Consider the following 23,567-nt stretch of genomic DNA (forward strand, 5'->3'; position numbering starts at 1 on the left):
CCCAAACAGTCTCCTAGCTCTTACTTAGTCATAAGAATTCTTCAAAATCTGATATCAAAACTCTGTCACCCCACACTCCACCAGCCATCATGTTGAGTTTCAGTGGACAAGAATCTATGTCCTTAGATCCTGCCATTGGATTCTTTGCCCAGAAACAATTTCAAGTGAGAAAACTGAAGGAGAGTTTGGGGGCAAAACTTCCAGTAGTGTCTGCTGATCCTGCATACCTGTGATGGAACCAAAGTTCAACATTAACACAAATACAAGGAACATTTTAAAGAGCAGTACAGAAGGACAGAAGGATATGGCAAAGGATGGGCAGGGGATAGAATATTGAAAGGTTACTTACACAGTTTCATCATTCTTGAACTCCAGCTCCCCATATGTGTCTTCAAAATCCTCACCACCACCCTTGGCCGTCCCTTCTACTGTCCTAAAGGGGACGATGACTGTGCCCCGGGCACCCGATGTCCGCAGAACCTTGACCTCCATGATACCAATACTCTCACTGACATGAATAGTGTCACATTCAAAAGTGAAGATGCCTGCATGGTCATCATCCAAGATAGTGACGGTGGCCACACAAGGAGACACCAGGACAGCCCGAGGCAAGGGAAGACTATTAAGTATAGGTGGAGACATCCCCTCCTCTGGCTGCTCCTCCTCTATGCGGACATTGCTCAATCTGACAAAGAAGTGTTCATCCTCCTCAAAAATGTCATCATCAATGATGCCCACAGAGAACTCCTTCTGGGTCTCTCCTGGCTTCAGAACCACAGTGCCCTCTGTGAATTCATAGTCAGCTCCTGCATTGGCAGAACCATCCTCTGTTTTGTAGTCCACATACATGGTCTTGGATGTGTCCCCCCCTTTCCTCACCACTGTCAGGAGGACAGCCCCACAGTTTTCCAGGCACTGGTAAGAGCACGGGTCAAAGAAGACCTTGGAGACAAAGTCCTCAGGCTCATCAGTGTGCACCTCAGTCATGCTGGAAGACTTTTTGGCTTGTTCTGCAGCATGTTTCTTCAGGATATTGCCTGCGCCAGTCATCATACGGGTGGCTTGAATCCGGTAGAAGGCGCGGCTCTTCTGTTGATGGGAGAGAGCATAGTAATTCGCCATCTCTACCAGCTGATCTAAGTCCTTCTCTGGGTGTTTTTGCTTTAGATCCTTAAGAATCCGGATCATCTCCCTGCGGGACTCATCCACTTCCTTCCCTTCCAGGGGCACCAGATTCCCATCTAGGAAGTGGGAATTCATCATTTTCCCATCCATCTCAATGCCCTTGGGGTGGTCACCCTCTGTCTCTATGATAATTCCTCGGTGTTTATCTGTGCGGTACTTTTTGTGCATGTATTTGTAGAAGAGCAGTCGCCTATCTGCCACCCAGGCCAGAAGGACACACACTGGAAAAAAGAAGAGAGTGAGGAGGCCTTCCCAAACCTGGACCACACCAGGAGAGAAGACTGCCAGGATCATATAGAGCCAGATGTAGGCAAAGATGCTCCAGGCAGCAGTGACGAAGAAAACTCGCAGGTGCTTGATCTTGCGAGTCTCTCCATCGGGGATCACATACACGCAGAGGCCAATGATGATGAACATATTGAAGGCTGCACTGCCTACAATGGTAGAAGGTCCTAGATCACCAGCAATGAACCCATGACCACACACCTCAATTAAAGAGAGGAGGATCTCAGGAGCAGAGGAACCCAGGGCCATAAGCGTCAGGTTGGAGACAGTTTCGTTCCACACCCGAATCGTTGTTGTGCTGGTCTCTCCATTGGGCTTTTTGATAGTCACCTCTCTCTCTTGAGAAGTGATGACTTCAATAGATGCCATGAAGCGGTCGGCAATGATGGACACTCCAAGGAACATGTATATCAGGGCCACAAAATAGACAATGACCCTGGCAATCTTATCCCCAAGGGAAGGGTTCTCGGGGTACCAGATTGGTAAGATAACACCCTCCTTGCAGTCTGAGGACCCTGAACAGGACTCATTGTTTTGCCCTGTGCTGGACACATCCCCTGAGCCACCAGCCTCTGCCCGAAGACCATTCAGGAAGAGCACAAAAGTAATCAGCCCAAAATGGAGGAAGGCAGAGGTGAGAGGCTGCAACCTTAACCACGCCATACACGAGACTTAGCCACTGGCTTCCACCGCAGCACCAATGGTCCTCCTGATGGGCCAGAGACCTAGAAAAAAACAGAGGCAGGAAAAGGGATGAGGAAAAGGGAGATGGCAAATGGCAGGTTCCCACCAATACAAACTGATATTTCACCTCAAATGACATATTGCACTAACATATGGGACAGTCTCTCACTTGGAAAAATACTTATCAGTGGGAGGCACAAATAGCTCCTCTGTCCTCAGGACCATCTGGTGGAGACTCAGTTGAAGAATGGCTTAAATTAGCCAGGAATGTTGGTAATGGAAACATAAGTGATGCCCGTCTTGTCTTGTCTCCCAACCCTACTGTTATCTGTGAGAGTTCTAAAGAATTGACTTAAAATAGGCCAAGAATGACCTAAATTTTTGTCCCCACTTATACTATTTCTAGGGTTTTCAGCCTTCTTTACCTCACAGTCATCATACTCACGAATCTTGTATAACATAGGTTTGCAAGAGCGTATATTAAATTGAACTTTTATCATGTGCTAACCTCCAACATAGAACACCTTGTCTGTGTGCAGTTGAGGCCACTTGGGAGAAACTCCTTCTCTCAGTGCAAAACTTCTGCAGGCAAGCTGTAATTCTGAGATTGCTGGGGAAATCAAAGGAGGTGATTCCGTGGTGAGTGCTACCTGCAGTGTAGCTAATCTGAGGGCCTGTAAACTGTGCCCAAGACCTTCAGCAAAACAGACTTATGAAACAGGTTCAGTATCCAGTTACAGGAAGATGAAGATCAGTTAACCACTCAAATTCCAAACCCAAACACTGAAAGAGGCAAGTAGTGGAAATCAGTGTTAATAAAACACGCAAGTGGCTCTCAAATAAGTTTATTTTTAAACAGTAGACAAGATTTTAGGGTGAAAATGCAACCTCATCTGCTGGTCTCAAGTCATTAAAAGGTGAGCATAAGTTCAGAAGAAATTCAACTGAAACTACAGACCCATCTTTCCGCTCATCGCCTCATTCAGAGAGCATAAAATGCAAATAACCATGCAATAGCTTTTTTAAAAAGCTACTTGCCAATTTTTCCACCTCTGCTACAACCATGTGGGGTACTTTTAGTAACAGGAATGCTGATTCACATATGTATGGTGCCTTAAGGATTCAAAATCTTTGTCTTCCATACCTGTTCCTCCCTTTCTGCTATTTTCCATCTCAGAAAATAGCACCTCCACCCGCATGGTTACTCATGCTAGAAAACAGAGGTAGTCTGCAAGCCTTCCTTCTCCTATGTGTCCCTTTTCCAATCCAGCACTAAATCCTATCAACTCTCCCTCACCACCATCACAGCCCAAGACACCATGACTCCTCACCTGAAGAATCTATGCAGAACCCACCAAACTGAGCTCCCTGCTCCAATTCTTGCTATTCTCTCATCCATTTCCTCACAAAACAAGTCATCTTTTTTAAAAACCCAAACCTACGCTATAATTTCCCTATTTGAAACTCTTAATCAGCTTCCTCTTGCTTTTAATATAAAGCCCACAGTCCTTCCTGTGACCTACAAAGCCTAGCCTGAGCTACCTTCTTCCTTCTTTCCACCCTTTATCTTTTGCCACTCTCCCTCTTATCACCTTTCAGCAACATTGGACTTTATACCGGGTTTTTTTTTTTTCACCTCAGGACCTTTGCACATGACATCATCCATGCATGCCTGAGGTGACAGTTTCTTCTTTGCATCCGCACTCTTACCAATCCTTTAGATCACAGCTTCAATGTCACTTTCTCAGAAAAACTTTCACTCACCCCCCAAAACGGTCAACTCCCCCTGTCATGTTCTCTCATCACACTCTTTACTTTTTCTTCATGGCATTTATAAAACTTTGAATATGGATGTCTTTTTGGTGAGATTACATGATTAATATCTCACCCATCCACTAAACTGTGAATGATATAAAGGCAGAGACTATGTCCATTCTGTTTATCATGGTATTCTAAGTAATTAGTTAGTAGCTGACCAGTAAATGTATGTTTTTGGAATATATATATTGTAGTCACTAAGGTAGTTTCCTCGGTGCTATGAACTTGAATTGCGTTCCCCTCCCCCGACCAAATCCATGTTTTGAAGCCCTAAGCTCATATGTGACTGTGCAGTGAGATGGGCTTTTCGGAGGTAATTAAGGTATGAGGTCAAAGGGCAAAGAGTAGGATCCTAACCTGATAAGATTGGTGACCTTACAAAAAGATAGACACAGAGAGAGAGCTCTCCACCATGTGAGGACATACAAGAAAGTGGCCATCTGTAAGTCAGAAGAGAGCTCTTACCAGAAACCAAATTGGCCAGCACCTTGATATTGGACATCCTAGCCTCCAGAACTGTGATAAAATTAATTTCTATTGTTTAAGCCACCCAGTCTATGGTATTTTGTTGTGGCAGCCTGAGTCAACTAATATACTCCAACATTAGCCTTCTTTAAAGACATTTTATGATCTGAATTATGGCCATTTACTTTAGGAATAGAATAGATAGGTCTCATGGACAAATCCTCACTTGATTTTAGAGGCTATTAAAACCTCTTTAAATTCCCAAGGCTTGTTGTACTCAAAGAGAAATTCCCTTCAGGACACAGTATGCCTTGGTGCACACTATAATCTTGAAGGCTTTACCCTCAAAAGGCTCTGTGGATTAACCTGGTTTCATATTCTCCAGAATGCCAGCCAAGTGCTGAGGCCCACATTCCCCATTAGTCCAGGTACTGGGGGGTCATCACAAAAGGTGCTTCGGGCTTTGACCTCACTCAGAAGAGAAAAGGTTACAAGACTGATTATGGAAGAGGAGGGTGAGAAAAGGTGTTCAGCATCCATATTCAAACATTGAAAAAGCGCGCATAATCTTTGATATATACAGAGACCTCATTCACAGGCTTGGTACTCACCCATTCAGGAGAAATATGGACAGAGAAGCATCTTGGCACCCTGCCTTGACCTCTGAACACCCCACACTTTGTGGATTCTGATGAGCCCCATGCAAGAGGAGACAGAAGGTGGGCACAGCTGGAGCAGCTCTTTGATCAAGAGCCAACGAGGTGACAGGAGGTGGCAGCTGCGCAGACCAGCCAACACCAAGAAGGTAGGCTGTCCACAGGTTAGGGAAGAGAGCTGGCCTTCCACAGGCAAAGGACATGGAACATTGAAGCAGTCATGTTATCCTGATCAATGGGGATAAGGACTCTCTTGCTCTCACCCACCAAGAAAATCAAGGAGGATCATGGTCTTTGCTCTCTTTGGTCTTTACGGACACCTGCAGCAACAGGCTTTAATGGGAAATAAGCTATCAGGTGGTCAGAATCAGAGGCTTGTTTAGAAAGACTCTTCCCTGTGGAAAAAAAAATGAACTGAAGGAAAGGATGAAAGAAAACAAGGCAAGAAGGAGTCTAGTTAGTAAAATGCCTGCACCAAGTTCTTGGATTTGAAGATAGAAAATGACTTGTGATTCCCAGTTGTTCTTTCCAGCCCTGCCGGAAAATGGTTTCTGCCTGAGATCTGAGAGGAAGTTGATCAAGCCCATGGTAATTTTTTTGTGCTTCAGACACTGGCTGGGACAGATCCCTACATCCTGGGGCTCCACCTTAGCCCCTTAGAGACCTAAATGGTTCCAGAAGGCTCTTAATCAGCCCTAACATACACTCGGGGATATGACTCAGCTTGAGACCCCCCCCCCTCGAACCACACCAAATAATGAAGATATTAATAGCAGTAACTAACACTTAAAACTGCTTATTGTGTGATAATGCTAAGTATCTCCTCAGTTAATCTTCATAACAATCCTATAAGATTAGTACTATTTTTATCCTTATTTGATGTTTTATGACACTGAGTCTTAGTTAAGTCATTTACTCAAAGTCTAAAGCACGGAAGTAGTCAAGCTGAAACACACACAGATGACATACAATTTGTGGTTTTAACCATTCCATTTTACTAAAATGTCCCATTTTGTTATAGAACATCCATGACCCCCAATCAGCTTCCAGTCCCCTGGGGACTTAGAAGCATTATGACTGCCCCACACACCATAACAGAAGAGACTAGCCATTTGGTGCACCTGCCTAGTTCCCAGGCTTACAGGGGGTTGGGGGGTTTGGTTGCCTAACACAGCCTCCCACCCAAATGTTCTCCTTCCATCAGTTAATTTTCACAAAAATCAATAAAAGCTGGTGATTTGCCAGGCATGGTGCTAGAAGCTGGTAGACAAAATGAAAAATAAGACTCGGGGTTTGCTCTCAAAGATACAATCTAGCAAGGATGGATAGCTGCACAAATAGGCACTATAGTAAGTTAAGGTAGGGGCAGAATGCTATGAGAATACAAGCAGTCCACTGAGTCAGTGTGGGCAGCCAGGGTAGCATTCTGAAGGAGGTGATCCCTGAAATGAGTCTTTAAGCATGAGTGAGCTCTAGTCAAAAATAAAAAAAGTGGGAAGGGCATTCAAGTCAAAGTGAACAGCCTAAGCAAAGACGTGAAGACATGGAAAAGTCTGCTGTATGCATGAGATTATACGGAATTCAGTGTGAAGTGGGAGGGGCAGAAGAGTGTACAGCAGACTGGACACAAGGGAGGACTGAATTTATGGTGTCTTCTATGCCAGGCTGAGAAAATGGTGTTGTATCCTGAGGGCAGTGACAAGCCAATGATAGGATTTTAAACAGGAGAATGACATGGTCTGATTTGTCATTCAGAAAAACCAATTCAGCTAAAGGGTTTAGGATGGTTTAAGATGGACAAGACTGGAGCAGGAAGATCAGTTAGAAAGCTATTGGAAACAGAACAGCTACAGATAAAGAGGGAGGGCCTAGGGTATATTCTGCAGATGATGACCCTGTGTCCCCATGTCACATTCCTCTTCCTTGGCTAAACGGATGCCCAGGCTCAGCCCACAGCCTCTCTCATCTCTTTCCTGGATTATTTTCCTAACACCCCTGGGGCCAGCTGCAAGGTGTCTGTGTCCTCAGCAGTGGCTCCTGACATCTTTTAATATCACTGGCAAATTTAATTAAAGTCACTGTTCCTCTGCTCTTCCAGATCATTAATAAAACAGAGCCACCAGGCCAGACTGAGCAAATTCTCCCTCTGCTACGCCCTCCACTTTCTCCAATGGGGACACCGCTCTGGGACTGTCACTGGCCTGTGTAGAGTCGTCCTGCTCTGCTTCTAAATCTGGGTCCCTGCACAGGCATCACAGCCAATTTACATTAAAATTTTAAGTGCAGCCAGACTGCACTGGATACAATGTGTCACTCAAGTCCAAAAGCACTACATCTTCTCCTGCACTTCCTCTGGCTACAGGGGATAAGAGTCAGTGCAGAGTCCTCTCTGTGGTAACACACACCCATGCCCACCCAGAAATACAGCAACTAAATATCCTGTACTTCCAAGAGTAGGAAATACGTGACCCCAGTTGCTTAGGTAGTTTGAGTGTCACAACTAGAGGAAAATATAACAAGGTTTTTTGTGCATCATCTCTTTGAATCTTCATAGTAAAGAAAGTACTATTATGATCATGCCTGTTTTACTGATAAGCAGATTTGAGCTCATAAAGATTAATTTGCCCAAGATCATAGTAAGTAAAAAAAAAAAAATAAGCATTTGAATCCTGGAAGCCTGACTCCAGAGTATATGGTGTCAACCACTGTGCTTGGTACGTACCCTGGATTTGGGGGCCCCTTTGAACAAGGGCCTAAGAAGGGCATGGTGAGTCTTTCTGGACATGGAGGTCTCACCACAAGCTTGGGGGCACTATGTACTTCATGAGGCACAGGGCAGTGGTAGACCCTGAAATTGGAAAGCAGGAGGAAAGAACTTTCTTCCCAGCTGTGCTTCAATAAGCTGTGAGACTCTGAAGAGTAAGTGAACCTCTCAGGGCATTAGTTTCCCCAACCAGAAAATTCATGTTGGGTTGGATGATCTCCATGGTTCCATTAAAACAAGGAAGCTTTGATTGCAGGCAGCCTGTCTTTCAAGAGGCAAAGAAGTGAAGGAGCATATTTGAGTTAAGTTGGACCCGAATAATATGAAAACCAGGCACAGACTTGAGTCTCGCAAACAGACCTTGGTAGATAAGAGAGTAAGGGAGGGTGGTAGGAAAAGGGAGGCCAAAAGAAAGTCAAGGAGAGCCAGCATTTTGGATTTACCAAAAGTACCTTAGATCAAATCCATTTTTTGAACTGTTCTTTGAATGCCCATTTTGGGCCAAGCACTGTGCTAGCGATTGGAAATATAGCCATGAACGAGCTATACCATATCCCCAACCTTAGAGAGTTTGCCTTCTGATGAGGGACAGAGACAAACAAGTAATTACGGGAAAAATGGATTACAGTGATGTCATGGGAAGTAATATCTGCTTCTCGTTCTTCTCTAAGCTCTCAGGTTGGTTGCTGCACAAAACCATGTAGGCAGTGGCTGCAATGCAGCATGGCTTTATAACACAGACAATCTTGCAGTAGTACATAATACAGTGTTTTACTGTTCTTGCTTCTCCAATCTCATGCAGTTGTCATATTTTGCCTTCCCTGAAGGCCTTCAAATCCTTAGTGGCATCCAAACCATATGATCATTTCATGGAACTCTGACATTTTCCCAGGCACTTCCACCCATGAAGAGGAAGTCCCCTGAATAGTCCAGGTGCCAGCAAGCCTCATTCTCCTCATGCTCTACGTGAACCAAGGACTTGAAAAATGACAGCAACGACAATCACATCAATGCATTCAGTACCTACTTTATGACTGGCACTGCAGTAGGCACTTTTCATAGCTGCTATTTAATACCTAAAGACCCCCAAATGAGACAGGTATTATTATATATCTTAGAAAATGAGAAAACTTGGGCTCAAAGACAAATAACCATTGGACAAATGGTCCAGTAGTTGAACAAGTGACACAGTTGGGCTATGAAACTTGGTATGTCAAATGCCAAAGTCTGTTTTTCAACCCCAGGTGGTAGAAGGGAAGGTAGGAGGGCAGGGCAAGAATCTAGAGCTCTTAGGTCAAGAACCTAGAGTTCTGTGAGTCCCCATTCTACCTGCTCTGAGAAGCCTTCCCAGACAATGCCCTCTTCCTCCCCTCTCCAGATGAGTCATTTACTCCTGTGTCCCTGTAGCACTTTGATCACCACTGAAGCACATGTCACACTGACCTGGACTTACCTGTTCACATGGCTATTGTCCACACTCATGTAAACTCCCTGAGGGATTTCAACTCAATATAGGGGCTTTATTTGAGAGGTGGGGGACAAAAAGTGGTCAGAGTCAGTAGAAATAGATTTCAAGTGGAAATCTATTGATAGGACTCAGCGGTAGGACCTGACTTCTGATATCCCTTCTGCCTCTAAAATTCTATGATTTAAAGCCTTGTTGATTCTATGATTCCAAGGTTTACTTTTGTCAGACGCTGTGGAAGCCAGAGGATTTTGCCTTCTGCAGTCCTTGATGGATCTAGGGAGTTATAAACAATGACTGGGTGGACCAGAGAGATAGGAAAAGGAAGGGAGCCTGAGAGAGAGAAAAAGGACAGGCTTTGCCCACTCAATTTAAGCTCTGCTGTTCCCATTGCTGGATCTACATCTACATTTAAGTCGTCCCCCAAGGTGGAGGCACTAGTGAAGTAGGACCACATGCTGGAGAGGGTTGTGCATTAGAATAACTTTAGAGCTCTAAAAAATACAGACATCTGTATGTATCCAGATGTCTACTCCAGACCTAAGTTCTGGACTTTCTGGGAGTGGAGAATCAATATTTAGGTTTTTAAAAAGTTCCTTAGTTGATTTTGAAGTACAGCCAAAGTGCAGAATGCTAGGAGAGAAGACAGGAACATAGCCTGACTATGCCATTTGCATCTCAGGGATTTCAACCATTAAGGCCTTTCCTTGGACCAGGAGAAGAACTCTTAATGCACCATGAGTTGACTCACAAATGGGTACTATAAAGCCTTTCTACACATTGAACAAACACCCCACCCTCTTGCACTTTCACTTACTTTCCTACCTTGCCAAGAACAGTTAGCGTCAACTCCCTACCCACATGAGTAGATTTTCTCTGTCTCTCCCTAAACACTTTTACTAAGGAAATGTGAAAGATCCAGAGGTCCCTTATCTTCATAGGAAAGTGATGCTACTCATCCATTTTCAGCAAGACATGTTTCTAGTTGTTTTTCCTCTCAGTGACAATAGCTTAAGTTGACTTTTCCACACTTTTTTCCAAGGCCCCTTTATTTGTTCATTTGTTTGTTCATTTATTTATTCATGCATGTATGCATTTGCATGAAACCCAGTCTACATGAAGCAGGTTGACTTTTACTAAAATTATGGTGAAAAAATTTACTCTGATTTTTGTCCAACTCATTTTTTTGCACCCTCAAAAAATTACAACAGAAGTTCCGGGGGTGGGGGTAGAAATGTTTATTTGTTTGGTATTTATGTATCCCCAGTGTCTATATCAGTGTCTGGCACATAGCAGGTGCTAACTGCATATTTATTAAGTAAATACATACATTGACTAAATCAGCAAAAATAGAAGGCATAGTACCCAGCAATTTCTACCACTCTTGGCAGTGTTTAGAGGGAACATCCCATCCATCAGGGAAGCTATGAGAAAGGTTTCTCAAATTTGAGTAATATGAGAAAACTATAGTCCCCCTTCAGGAACACATTTCACTGGAGAACAGTGACAGAAAAACCAAACAATTACAACTAAACAAGTACTAGGGTTGGAAGCACGTGTGATGGGTAAGGAGCATAGAGGAAGGAAGGTCTAATGCTGCCTGAAATCATCAGGGCCAGTTTCATGAGCCAGGCAACTTTAGATCTAGGATTTGTAGAATAAACAGGAGTTAACTGGGTAGAGGCCAGTGCATCTCAAACAAAAGTAAAAGAAAGCCAATCCTAAAGAGATGGCAGCCTGAACGAGCACGGTTTGTTTTTAAAAGGGTGAGCGATGTGACTGAAGGACAGGGCAGTTGAGAAAAAGCTGCAAAAATCAGTGAGGACTAGCTCATAAAAAAGGGCTTGTATGCCCAGCCAAGGAATTGGGACATTTTCTTGGAGGCAATAAGGAACCACTGAAAGTTTTTTAATCATAGGAGGGATAAGATCATTGGTTTTCCTTTGAATTGCACACCTAGAGTGATGACAGTGTGAAAGCTGGATAGGTGAACAAAAGCAGAGCAACACAAGGAGGTGGGAAGACTAGTTCGGAGTCTCTCGTGGCATTTGAGAGGAACATGATCAGAACCTAAGCAGAAGAAGAGAGAGTAGGCTTGCTGAGGAAGGTGTGGATTTAAGAGTGCTTTCAAAAGTAGAGTCAATACATGTTGGAGACCAACTGAAAACAGAGGATGATGGTGGAAGAGAAATGAAGAGGCACAGCAAGGGCCAAACCACTTCGGGTGCCTTCTTCATCCCACTGGCCCTGCAAAGTTCCTCCTGATTCCGGCATCTCCAGGCCCAAAGAGATGGAAGCTGAAGGAATCAACACAAAACCACTGAACTTATATACACATTTAGCTTCAGGAATGTCCTATGACTGTGAGACAAATGAGGCCACTGAGAGTGCTGGGATCTCCAGGAAGAGAGCAGGAAGGTCCTGGACTTCAACCGAGACACCAGAGTGCTCCTTGGTTTGGTCGACGTAATAACTATTTGCTGATTCAATAGTCCAGACGGTGATAAGCTCTGGAGATGCAGTGATGAAGCAGGTCTCGTCTCTGTGGTGGAGAAGTGCATACAAAAGTATACAAGATCAGTATCTAAATGTGAGCGAAGGGTTTTGGGAATTGTGAACACTGACTGAGAACATCATGGAGGTGGCAGATTAGATTTCTCATGTCTATTCCAAAGAAGAAGGCAGTTTCACATAGAAGGAAATGAAATCATGGGATGCACTGCCCCTGTGAAATACAACTACCTAAAAAAAATAAAAAGCATTTCTAAAAGCTCCAAAATATTGAGATGAACTCAAATCCCAGACTGACTACAGGAAAGTCTGATTCTGCTCACTGATTCATTTGCCAAGCCCTTGCTATGTGCCCATCGCAGTCGTGGGTTTACGAGGATCATTTCTGCCTAGCTGTGTTAACGTCACTAAGTTACTGGGTGCCAAATGTGTGTCACCCTCTGTTCTAGCTCCAGGAGATTCAACAGCATATCTCCCTTCCGGACCACTACAATAGCTGCCAATCTTGCCCCATCTCTGAAAGTCTACATTCCACAAAACAGCCAAAAATGTCTTTTTAAAATGTAAATCAGATAGATCATGGCATTCTTTGAAAACTTCTCTTCAGGTCGAAACTCCCACCCCCCATCTGACTCCTAACTCTCTGCCCTTAAATCCCACCACTTTGTTTTACTGGCTCCATACCCTACTCCAGCTAAGGTAGAGTTCCCAAAATTTCTAGAACACACTGAGCACGCATCTGCCCTAGGACCTTGGCACTTACTGTTCCCTCTGCTTGGAATGCCCTTATCCTAAAGATCCCAATGATCCCTTTTTAAGTTGCATTTGGGTCTCAGATGCCCCTTTCTCAGATCTTCCCCCACTCACCTTATCTAAAGGTGATCTTATCCCTGTTCCCCTGCATCAACACATCCCTTTTCACTTTCTTGATAGTGCATATCACTTGCTGAAATCATCAGTTTTATTTGTTCACTGGCCTATCACAGAATATAAACTCCATGATAGCAGGAAACTTGTCCCTTTTGTTTGCCACAGTATGACTGCAGCCTGGCAGAGTGCCTGTCGTGTTTGTTGAATGGATCAACCGTAAGGCAGCAGGATTAAATGGTGGACAGATGCACCTGTGAGGGGAGACGTCAAACTTGCTGGGAAGCCTTAGGGTAGAGAGGTAAATGGTTAAAGCCAGAACCTCAGACAGCAGGCAGCTGTGTTCACTCAGAAAAACCAACAGGACCACACAGTGTTTGGACAGCAATTATGAGGCTATTTCTTAGCACAATTCCTCCTCTCCACCACAGCCCTCCCACTGGTCCCGTCCTTTTTCTCTACAGTGTGTGGTGTCACGATAACCAACATTCATAGTGCATCATTTTTAAGCAACGCTATATGCCAACAGTTTATAAAAGCCTTCTCACTCACATGATTTTATTTAATCCTTCTTGTAAGGATATTTGTACAGATGAAGAAACCATAGCTCAGTTAATTGCCAGGTGTCTCCATGCCAATAAATAACAGAGCGAGAACCAAACTGTGCTCTCCTGGCTGCCAGAGGTCCCCTTCCACCAGGCCTGAAGGAGTGTCATGTCAGCGAGGACCAAGAGAAAACATCCCCTGCAGCTGGCAGGAAATCGGAGCTGGGTCAGCAGAGTGAGAAGCCCAGGGCAACCTGAGTGGGCACTGTTCTTGCCCCTTCCCATTCCCCAGAGAGAAGCACCTGGGTCCTATCTTTTGGGGTTACCCACCCATCAGGGGAAAGCTGGTGATGAGCCACCACTGTGTTCATTTCCCTCAGCTCATTCTCCAGGATCCTGCTTTATGTTAATGTCATTTAATTTCTCTTAATTGTTAAATGTTAAAATATGGAGTTAACTCATATCACTGCCTGAATGAAGGACAAATGGATTCTGGCAAGCAAAGTCGCCTCTCTGAGACATGGCTAGGGGATTTTTCTGGTACAATCAACTCTGGGGGTGCTCTGGGCCCCCCTTTCACAAGAGTGTGCTAGGAGCAGATGCCTAGGACTTGTAGTACATCTTGCTGCTGACTCTGCTACTGTGTTCTCTCCCTACTCCTCCCATGATTCCCCTCGCAATTGACTTCCAATTAATTCCTCAGGAGGGACTGGAAGGCACAGGTTCTAGGTGATTCTTCCAGCCTCACAAGAAAGGAAGTATGGTGGTATGTTAGGCAGTGGGCAGAGCCCCTGGAAAGTCACTGAACAGACTGATTCCACACTGACTCTTGACAGAGTCTACATGACTCTAAATGCATCCTTCCTGGATGGAAGGGGAATGGTAGAAGCTCAGGAGTTGAGATAGGACTGGCTGGAGCCTTTGGGGGCCTACAGGGCTACTAGTCACTCTGTGAGTGCCCTGGAGTGTTACAGTGGGAGGTGACTCCACACAGAAGTACCATCCTAGGGCCATCAGGGCATGCAACCAACTCAGGGTGCTTCACTGGCCAGACATCCAGATAGTTGACTTGGCTGGCCATGTTGACCACTGGAGACCCAATGCAATAACAGATACACTGGGGGGCTTCAAATTGCAGATAGAAGGTTCTGAAATAACAGTGCTGCCGGCACCAAAAGTATTCTTAGCAGCAGGTAATCTACAGGGTGTGGAACAAGACTCACAATGCAGAATTGTCCAGCCTGGGAGTAGCTGCAAAGTCAACACATCCAACATACCCTTTTTTTAAGGGTAAGAATGCAAAACCTAGAGAGCAGAAGTGGGTCTTGCCTGGGGTTGTCAGAAATGACAAAAAAAACAAAATATAATCTTCTTACCACCAATCAGTGCCGCTTCTGCTATACCTTGTTGCCTGGTCCTCGTTTGATTTTTGACTCCACTGCTGGCTTCTTTTATGACCAATGGCACAGACACCCTCTTTCTTGATCTTGTTTCACCTGCCTCCAAAGTGAGGCAGGTTACTCGTTTATTCACTCCTTTATTTCTCATTGAACACCATGTTTCAGGTATCATACAACAGGGAAGAGGAAAAAGAAAAAGCACTTGGTCCAGGAGGGGTAGTAAGCCACAACAACAAAACAAACAAATAAAAAAAAAACCCTTCCCCACATTTCAATAAATGTGAGGATCTCATGAAAAACAGATGCTGTGGTATTAAAATTCAGAGGAAAGAACTACTTATGCATGAGGGCTTCCCATCAGGAGCAGGCATTCGAATTGGACATTAAAGAACAGGTAGGATTCTCAGTGAAAGGTAAGCCATGAACAAAGGCACAGAAGAGAAAAGGACCAGTTCCCCTAGGTGCCCACGTGGAAGCTGTAAAACATGAGACTAGACATGGGGTGGTGCACCGACAGCTTTGGATACAAGGAGCTGGGACTGCTGCAGAGAACGGGAGCCTCGTCAAGGCTTTTTGTGGGTTTTTTTTTTGTAGGAAAATGACAAGCCTGGAAGGGTGTTTTAGGAGAGGAATCCTGTAACAGGTGTTAGAGTGAATTGGAGGGGGAGGTTGAAGTTGGGAAGATGTCAGAAAGCTATTTTTGTCATATAATAGTAACTACTTTATACAGGTGTGGGGAGGATTGAAAGGGAAAATCAGTGAGAAGCACTTTGGAACAGAGTAGCTAACAGCTGGTACAATGCTGGCTACTTGAATAATAATATGTCACTATTATCTTCATTATTATGTAAGAGGTTATCAAATCTGTACTTAGGTTGTAGTCATATGGTTAAAGAAGAAGGGAATGGAGTTAACAAACATGAGCAATACTCAGGGGACAATGGAGAGGAGTCAAAGACAGTACTTGAGGATTTTGAGCCACAGCGACTAGAAGTTGGCTACTGCCATCAATACAAAGTGTGAAGTCAGAAGGAGCAACTCCTTAAAACAAAGATGATGTCAGTTTAGCAAGAACTGGACTCCAGGAGCTGACCAGATAGCCTATTGGAGACATTGTACAAGTGGCTGGAAACAAGACATACTGGGCTTAGAAAGCTAGGGTCACGGACTCGGAACTATGCGCACTGGGGTAACAGCACAAACCAACGTGGGAGACTGCTGAGGGCTAAGGCAAAAGGGGAAACCTAGGAGGAAGGAGAGAATGTTGGAAAGGAAGTGGAAGAGGGACCACTTAGAGAATTAGTGGGACCTGAAGCGTTCAGTGTGATAGACACCAAGAGGGGAAAGTTTTAAGAGCTAATGGTCAATCTTATCTGATGTAGGTGGGAGAGACGGGGAGAGTAGATAGATAGATAGATAGATAGATAGATAGATAGATAGATAGATAGATAGATGAAAGAAAGAAAGAAAGAAAGAAAGAAAGAAAGAAAGAAAGAGAGAAAGAAAGAAAGAAAAAGAAAGAGATTAACAGGTAGATGATCAGGAATAAGTTATTGTATATTTGGGGGAATAAGAGGTCCTTGGTGGATGAGAGTTAGGCAGAGGTAAAGAAAAGAATAAGGGATGAAAAAAGAGAGACAAATGATTGCTCTAAAATTGCAAGACTTTGTTGAAAGCAAAATGGGAAGAGAGCATGATGGGGGTGGAATTGGACAAGTGATGTTCATTTTAAGATGGACTTTGTTGAGTATGCTTACAATCAGAGGGAGGAATTCAATGTTGAGGGAGAAAGGGCCAAGGGGGCAAGATGTTGATGGCAGGGCAGGGATGTGTCCTGGACACTATGCAGGACGGGAAGGGAAACTAGTGACATGGAAGGATGAGGAACAAAGTAGAGAGATCAGGGTGGAAAGAAAGAATATCAATCACACTCCCACTGTGGCCTCATTCTCTAGGACGAACACAGCAGTGCATGACTTTGAGGTCCTCTCCTCTCAAGTGACTTGAAAACTACCACATGAAAGCCAGGGCAGGATTATAGTTCCCAACCTCACTTCCGGATTCCCCACATGACCCAATGTTCTTGCACACAACCAGGAAAGCACTACTTGTCATTCCAAATATCAATGCAGTGCATGCCACGTGGCCCATTCCAAATCACACATATATCCAGAATGAAATAGAACTATTTTCTTAGTAGACCTGACTCTGTATACCATATCTCAATGTCCTTGATTCTGGAATTAGCCTTTATTCACTCTTTGTATTGTTGAAACATATACATGTACATACATAAGTGATTCTTGCTATCCCAATGTCTTGCTCAGTAGTCTCTGTGGATCTATATATGGATTTAACTACTTCTCTCCCTTCCAGGCTCCTTTCTTGGAACTTCCCCAGCCCTGAGAGATCTCATGTCTTTGGGGCTCTCCGTGCTCTGCAGCTCAGTAGGCCAGCAAGTGTGTTTTATCCCCGCAGGGGCCACTTGTTCTTTCCCCTGAGGTGCCCTGCCCAGTGCTGAGTTTAAAGTGCCCATTCAAAAACAATCAAATATAAACCCATCTCATCAGAAAAAAAAATAGTAGAACTTCTTCCTAGAAGGCCAGCTCTGATTATCGTGCTAAAGCAGAAAGAGGAACACCCTACCTTCCTTCACAGGCCGTCAGGACCACCGTACAACCATGGTTTCTACCGCACGCAGCCCGCTAACACCCTGCCTCCCTCTCTCTACCTACATCCCGGACTCCATCTCATACTGTCAAAAATGCAGATCTGCCCCTGTACTTCAGCAGTAAAACCTTCCTAATCTCCCTCAGGGAACTCAGTGGAAATCCTTAGCATGGAGCACAAGCCCTTCAAGGTTTGGCCCATAGAGCTTCTCCAAACTCATCTCCCCGAATTTCAGCCTCTGTCTTTAGTCATTTAGAAGAGCTCTTACCCACTTTAGGTCTTTGCATACTGACCCCTTCACTCATAACACTTTTCCCCCCACCCCACTCCTTCCCTGCTTTCACCAAAGCCAACTCCCACTCATCCTTTCTTTCTGAGGTTAGCTGTCCCTAGAAGTCCTCTTTAAGTCACTGTAGAGAAGTGACCTTCCTATACGCTTCCACTGCATCCAGGATTTACCCTCCAGTGAAAAGAATCACTCCGTATGGATGGTAACTTCCTGTTCACTAGTTGGTCATCCCCGCTGGAATGAATGTGTTTTTATGAGGAAAGGAACCTTTCTATTTTAGTTGCCTCTGTACCTTGCAAATGCCTGGCAGAGTAAGTTGTTGTTGAATATTTATGAAATAAACAGCTGATTGAATAAATAAATGAATGCTTTTTCTTTTGGAGTCCAACACATTTCTGAACCTCACCCAATATTTGAACCTCCTAGGCAAAGCAACCAGGCTTAAGTGAAAAGGGAGTTATCCTCTTCTTATCTGACCTTGGTAGCTTGAAGAGAAGCCAAAATGTGTGACATAGTCCCCCAAATCCAGATTGGGGGCAATTCAGACCGGGGAACAATGCCCACAATGATTATCCATGGACAATACCAGCAGCTATGCCCAGAGACTGTACAAGGGACCACTTTGTACAAGAACAGGGCAGGGCCAGGGCAAGAGAACACTGCCTCAGCCTTAGGATCCCAGACCAGGGAGGAGCCTAGCAGAAGCACGTGTTCTCACAGGGTCAGTCTGATTTCTCCCTTCTCTGACCAGAAGGCTGTGGAGGGCAGTACAAGAGATGCCAAAGTGGAGCTCAGAGGAGCATGAGGAAAGAGGAGCTGTAACTCGTCCCTTTGAGTCCATTTATTTAATAAAACATCTAGTGAGTGCCTGTTCTGTGCTAGGCACAGTGCAAGGCCCTGAGGATACAATGCAAATAGATTCGCCAGCTATCTTTCCTCCCTTCGTGCAGCTCACTATGCCAGGAGTGTAACTGGCATTATTCAATCACACTTATAAATTTAACGTGCATCTTCAAATTTTTTCAAAATAACGGATTCAGTTTATGGGTATATAAAATAAGGGGACTAACCTCGTCAGAGAAAGTATGGAAGGCTTCCTTGAGGAAGTAACCAATGGGATGAGAACTGAAGGGTGAATTGGAGGAGTACATTAGACACAGGTGGGGTGGGAGTTCCGGAGTGTTGGAAGAACAATAAAGTGCTCCAGGTAGAGGAAATTGCATGAACAGCCTTCTCACCTTCATTCAGTTCAAGAACCACTTCAACCAAGTTCAGCTCTTGTAGGTTCCACCTCCTTCTTCTCAACCCAATATCTATATTCTATTTCAATAGAAACGAGGCTATTGAGTCGACTTTTTTTGTGGGGACTGCCCATAGGAAATGTAGATTGCGTGAGGGGCAGGGTGAGCAGTCCCACCTCCCGTCACCCCAGCTCTGGTCATCAACCATCCTCATCTGAAGAACTGCAAGGCATGAAGGGGCAAGTTCCTCTCCAACCTGGACCCAGGGCAACAGGCAGAAGGGCCAGCTAGAGGCCAAGTGCCCATACCGAGTGCACTGATCCCCCTATTTCAGGAAGAGCGTGGCGCAGCTGCTATATTTGAAAATCGAGGTAAACAAGAGCTCAGCTCAAGTGGATGGGGCACAACAGCTGTGGAAGATTAATCACAAGCGGCTGCAAATCACCAGGTCGCCAGAGGCCCGAGGCGCGAGGCTTCCCCTTTGATGCGCAGCACAAGGCCGGAGGTGTCCCTGTAACCCACCCACAACTCCCTCCTCTTGGGGTGTTTCTTGACCACGCAGGAGCTCCGCGCCTTGCTCCCAGGTGCGGCCTGCGTTCCTGAAAAACTGTTACCAATTTCAATCTTTCTGCCCAGGAGACAGAACCACCAAACGTTCTGGGTTTGTTTTTTAATCGCCAGGATAGAGAAATCGCGGCGGGGGGTTGGGGGGGGGGGCGGGGGGTCGGGGGGCGGGTAGCGAACGGGTAAATTTATGGTACTGCATTAAAGGCGTTTGTTCTATTTAACCACACACACCCCCTCCTCCACAGTTAAAAATATAAAATACAGTGAATAAAGACGAAAAGCTTCTTTTTTTCCCCTGGATCAAATGGCTTTCTTTATCTTCTCCAGTGGCTTGGGTACTCAAGGCAGGTCAGGCGGGGTCTGCGGGAGCTCGAGGCTCTGAATGAGGGCCTGTGTGTGTGTGTGTGTGTGTGTGTGTGTGCGCGCGCGCGCGTGTGTGCGTGTGTGTGTGTGTGTGTGTGTGTGGTGTTGGAGGGGACCCGGGTGGGGGATAGTTACACACTTGGCTTCTCTCTACCTGGCCCGGGACCGCCCAGACCACCGCTGTCTGGAGACCAGAGAACCGGAGGAACCCCCTTCTCCCGGCCCCTTGGCCGCCGCGGGCAGGGGCGCCGGGGTTGCAGCTCCCGACCCACTGTGTCGGAGTCCGGACGCTGGGGTGCGCGCGTGCCTGTGTGCACGCGTGCGCGCGCCGCGTGAATTAACGCGCCCCCCTCCTAGCCCTCACAGCCGGTGGGCACTCACAGCCCCAGGAGCGCAACACGCCCTGGCACAGCCAGCACACACATGCACCCAGCACGCAGCACAGCGAGCCGTCCGCCTCCCCAGTGCGCACCGGCCACGGACCCGACTGCACACACATGCCCAGGCATTTCCTTCTGCGCCCCTCCACCGCCCTCTGCGAGACACTCACTCTGCCAGAACGCCCCCCCACCCAGCACCGCATACACAGCGTGCACTTCCCGGGGCACCCTCCCCCATCTCTTCAGGCGCTGAGCCCTCAGGAAGGCAGTTCGCAGGAATGATCTTGAGAAATAACTTAATTAACACCATCATTCACAAGCAGGAACCCTCTCGGGGACACCCCCAAACGCCCCAACCTCTACCTCCCCTGCTTCGGCCTCCCGCTAAGGGGGAAGGGCAAGAGGCTCTCCCCCATTACTCACCGTTTCCTCTGGGTCTCCCGAGCGGAGTGGGAAAATGAAGGGGTGAGGAAGATGTGCGATGCCCCTGCCGCCCAGCTCCTCACCGGCCGCCGAGGCTCATCGCCCCCGCGGGCTGCCCGCCGGCCGCAGCCGCGTCCGGGGCATGTCAGTCCGCCGCCGCCGCCCGCCGGCCGGGCTCGGGGGCGCTCGCAGCTTTCAGGGAGCCGCAGGGCAGCGCATCTGGAGCGCGAAGGCTGGGGCCGGGGCGTGGGGCGTAGGAAGGGGTCCTTAGGCGCCAATTTTAGGAGCAAGGAAAACCCGCCCAAAGACCCCCGGAAATCCCGGACCCGGGGCGCGGGCTCGGGACGAAGCCCGGGAGAGGCCCGGAGTCCCGGCCACCGGCAGCGGGGGGCGGCGTGGGGGATCCCTGCGGGGAGGGGCAGGAAGGCGAGCAGCCCGGCGAGTCCTGGTGGCTCCGAGGGACCCCAGCTAGCCGTCGCGTTGCCGGGGCTTTCCCGGGGCTGGGAGAGCGCCGGCTCTCCGCCTCGCACGCCGTGACCGCGGGCGACGTCTCGGCCTCGCCACGCGCGGAGGGAACGCGCGGAGGGGCTGGTTTCTGGGCGAGCCGAGAGCTTTGCCCACTAAGCTGCAGCAAGAAGCCAAATCAAAAAGCCAATCTCCAAGCCTCCAAACCGAACGTCACCCTATCAGCTGAGAGAGAGAGCGGCACGGAATGACAAGCCGCGCGTATTTATCCTCGCCCGCCGATGGGGGGAATTTTCAGAGAGCTTCCCGACCAGCCGCGAGGAAGTCAAGCCTCCGCCTCTTTGAGTCAAGAGAGCCCCAGGGACCGAAGGCAGGCGGGACCCCAGTACCCCGGCCACCCTCCCATCCGTTGGAACCTGGCGCCCGGCGCCTCCCGACCAGCGGCGCTTCCAAGTCAGCGGCGCGTCCTGACCTGGATTCCGCGGAGAACGGAGCTCTGGGCTGCAGGCGGGGAGGGCGGGCAGGCGGGCAGGCGCGCGGCACCGGCTTTCCCCTTGTCCTTAGGAGACGCCTGTCTGCAATTCCGAAATTGAGTCTCCACCAAGCACATCTGTGGTTTTTAAATATAGCAGGGGACGGTTACCCAGGCAGGGTCCACCCAGGCCTAGGGGAGGAGTTGAGGGGGTTGGAGGTTGGCAGTGGAGGGAAAATAAAACTCCTTTTTCTCCCCGCTTTTTTTCTTCTGTTCTTGGTGCAGAACTCAGTCTGTCATTTTCTCAACCCAAATCAAACAACAGCTTGTAAGGAACGCTTGGGTGAGCGCTGGTATGTTTTGGTTTTGGGTTTTTAAGGCTAAAAATAAGAGGGGGCTGTCTCCCAAATTGCTGCTTTCTCTGGGCCTGGAGCCTGGAGGAGAGATGGTTCTTTGATGCAGCAGCAGAACTAGGGTTTGGGGCTTGGCTCAGGCGAAGTGTACACATGTAGCCTCAAATCAGATGCCTGTAATTTCTGCTATATTTGTCAGGTTTGGTCCTGGAGGCATGAGGGGTGGGCAAACCTCTCCTAAGAATGGGGTTTCACATCCCTAGTTTGTCGATGGCATTAGACACCTAAAATGATCGTGGTGGCTGGCCTTTTGGGGACACCCATGCAGATTCTGGGACAATGTAAGAGTGGAAGTAGTGTCTCTCAGGCCTCCGCCTGCTGCCTAAAGCCAAGTATGAGGGGCCCAATAAATAATACTTAACAATTACCAGCATCTCCTTAGGGCCAAGTGCCTTGCTAATGAGTTTGTTCAAACACTGCTAAAGGCAGACTTGTGTGGGTTCTCAGTTCTGGGTAGACTGAAATAACAAAAGCCCACTCTACATTCTGAGCCTCTGTGTCCTCACCTGTAAAATGCAAGTAATAATAATACCCACTTCAGGGGGGTGTGAGGACTCTGTGAGATTACAGCTTCTTGTATAAAGTAATTCCCAGATGTTGTCTTTCTCCTCCCAACTCGGCTTCTCTCCCACTTTAAGTTCTACGACGGACTTCCTGCTTTGAACACTACACAGAGTCTCTTATTTTCCCCTCTCTACTCCATGCATGCAGGGTTGGAAAACACTAAATGTAAGGATACTCAGCCTTCAGTTTCTGCCATTGTCCATGCCTTCGTTTTTGGTTGTACTAGAACTCAAGGGGATTTTCACAGGAAAGCCAGCCAGCAAACTACAGGGTCTGGCAAAAGGAAGGCCTACTTGAGTGTGGTGGATAGGGTAATAATATGGGTGTAATCATTTATAATTTGAACATTTCACCTAAAATGTCATATGGTGTGCTTGAGTGTGATATTGTTATTTTACAGAATAACATGCTTATGATTTTGTAATAAAAGATTTTGTAAAAAAGGGGGGTGCTATTTGTGCTGGACCCTGTATTTTTCATCAGCATTAGGAGCAAGAGCCATAAACTTCGTCTTAAGCGAGAAAACTGATGCCCAAAGAAGGGCGGGGACTCAATCCAATCACAGAACTGAAGGGATGGCATCTGTTATGGGCTGAACTATGCCCATCCCTGACCCCGTGTCCTCTCCCCAACCCATACCCCACCCCTGCCCAAATGCATATGTAAAGTGGTTATCTTCAGTACCTCAGAATGTGACTGCAAAAGAGGTAATTAAGTTAAAGTGGAGTCATTATGGCGAGCCCTAATTTAAATCACTGGTGTCCTTCTGGAAAGAGTGGCTTGGGACACACCGAGGGAAGACCATGTGAAACCACAGCCAGAAGGCAGCCATCTTCAAGCTGAGAAGAGACTGTTCAGAAGAAACCAACCCTGCTGACTCCCTGATCTTGGATTTCTAGCCTCCAGAGCACCAGAAAATACATTTCTGTTGTTTAAGCCACCCAGTCAGCGGTGTTTGGCTATGGCAGCCCCAGCTAACTAATACAGAATCCAAGTATCTGACTGATTCTGAGTCCCTATTAGATTCCAACTTCAAAGAGTTACCTGGGGTTATTTGGAACCTTGACACATGCTG

The 23,567-nt window shown here is 46.7% G+C and overlaps 1 protein-coding gene across 5 annotated transcripts in view; it reads right to left on the reverse strand.

Moving 5' to 3' along the window:
* Nucleotides 1-21,494, reverse strand: part of SLC8A3 (solute carrier family 8 member A3) — a 125,872-nt gene extending 104,378 nt beyond the window's left edge. For all 5 annotated transcript variants that reach the window (XM_045823571.1, XM_045823570.1, XM_045823568.1 and 2 more), the window contains exons 1-2: nucleotides 20,579-21,494; nucleotides 350-2,195 (exon numbers count right to left, since the gene is read on the reverse strand). In XM_045823571.1, coding sequence (XP_045679527.1) covers nucleotides 350-2,133 — 1,784 coding nt within the window. In that variant the 5' untranslated portion in view covers nucleotides 2,134-2,195; nucleotides 20,579-21,494. The remainder of the gene's footprint in view (nucleotides 1-349; nucleotides 2,196-20,578) is intronic.
* Between the last annotated feature and the right edge of the window lie 2,073 nt (nucleotides 21,495-23,567).

This window comes from Phyllostomus hastatus, unplaced genomic scaffold (genome assembly GCF_019186645.2).
Source record: "Phyllostomus hastatus isolate PE091 unplaced genomic scaffold, TTU_PhHast_1.1 phas_scaffold_501, whole genome shotgun sequence".
NCBI lineage: Eukaryota > Metazoa > Chordata > Mammalia > Chiroptera > Phyllostomidae > Phyllostomus > Phyllostomus hastatus.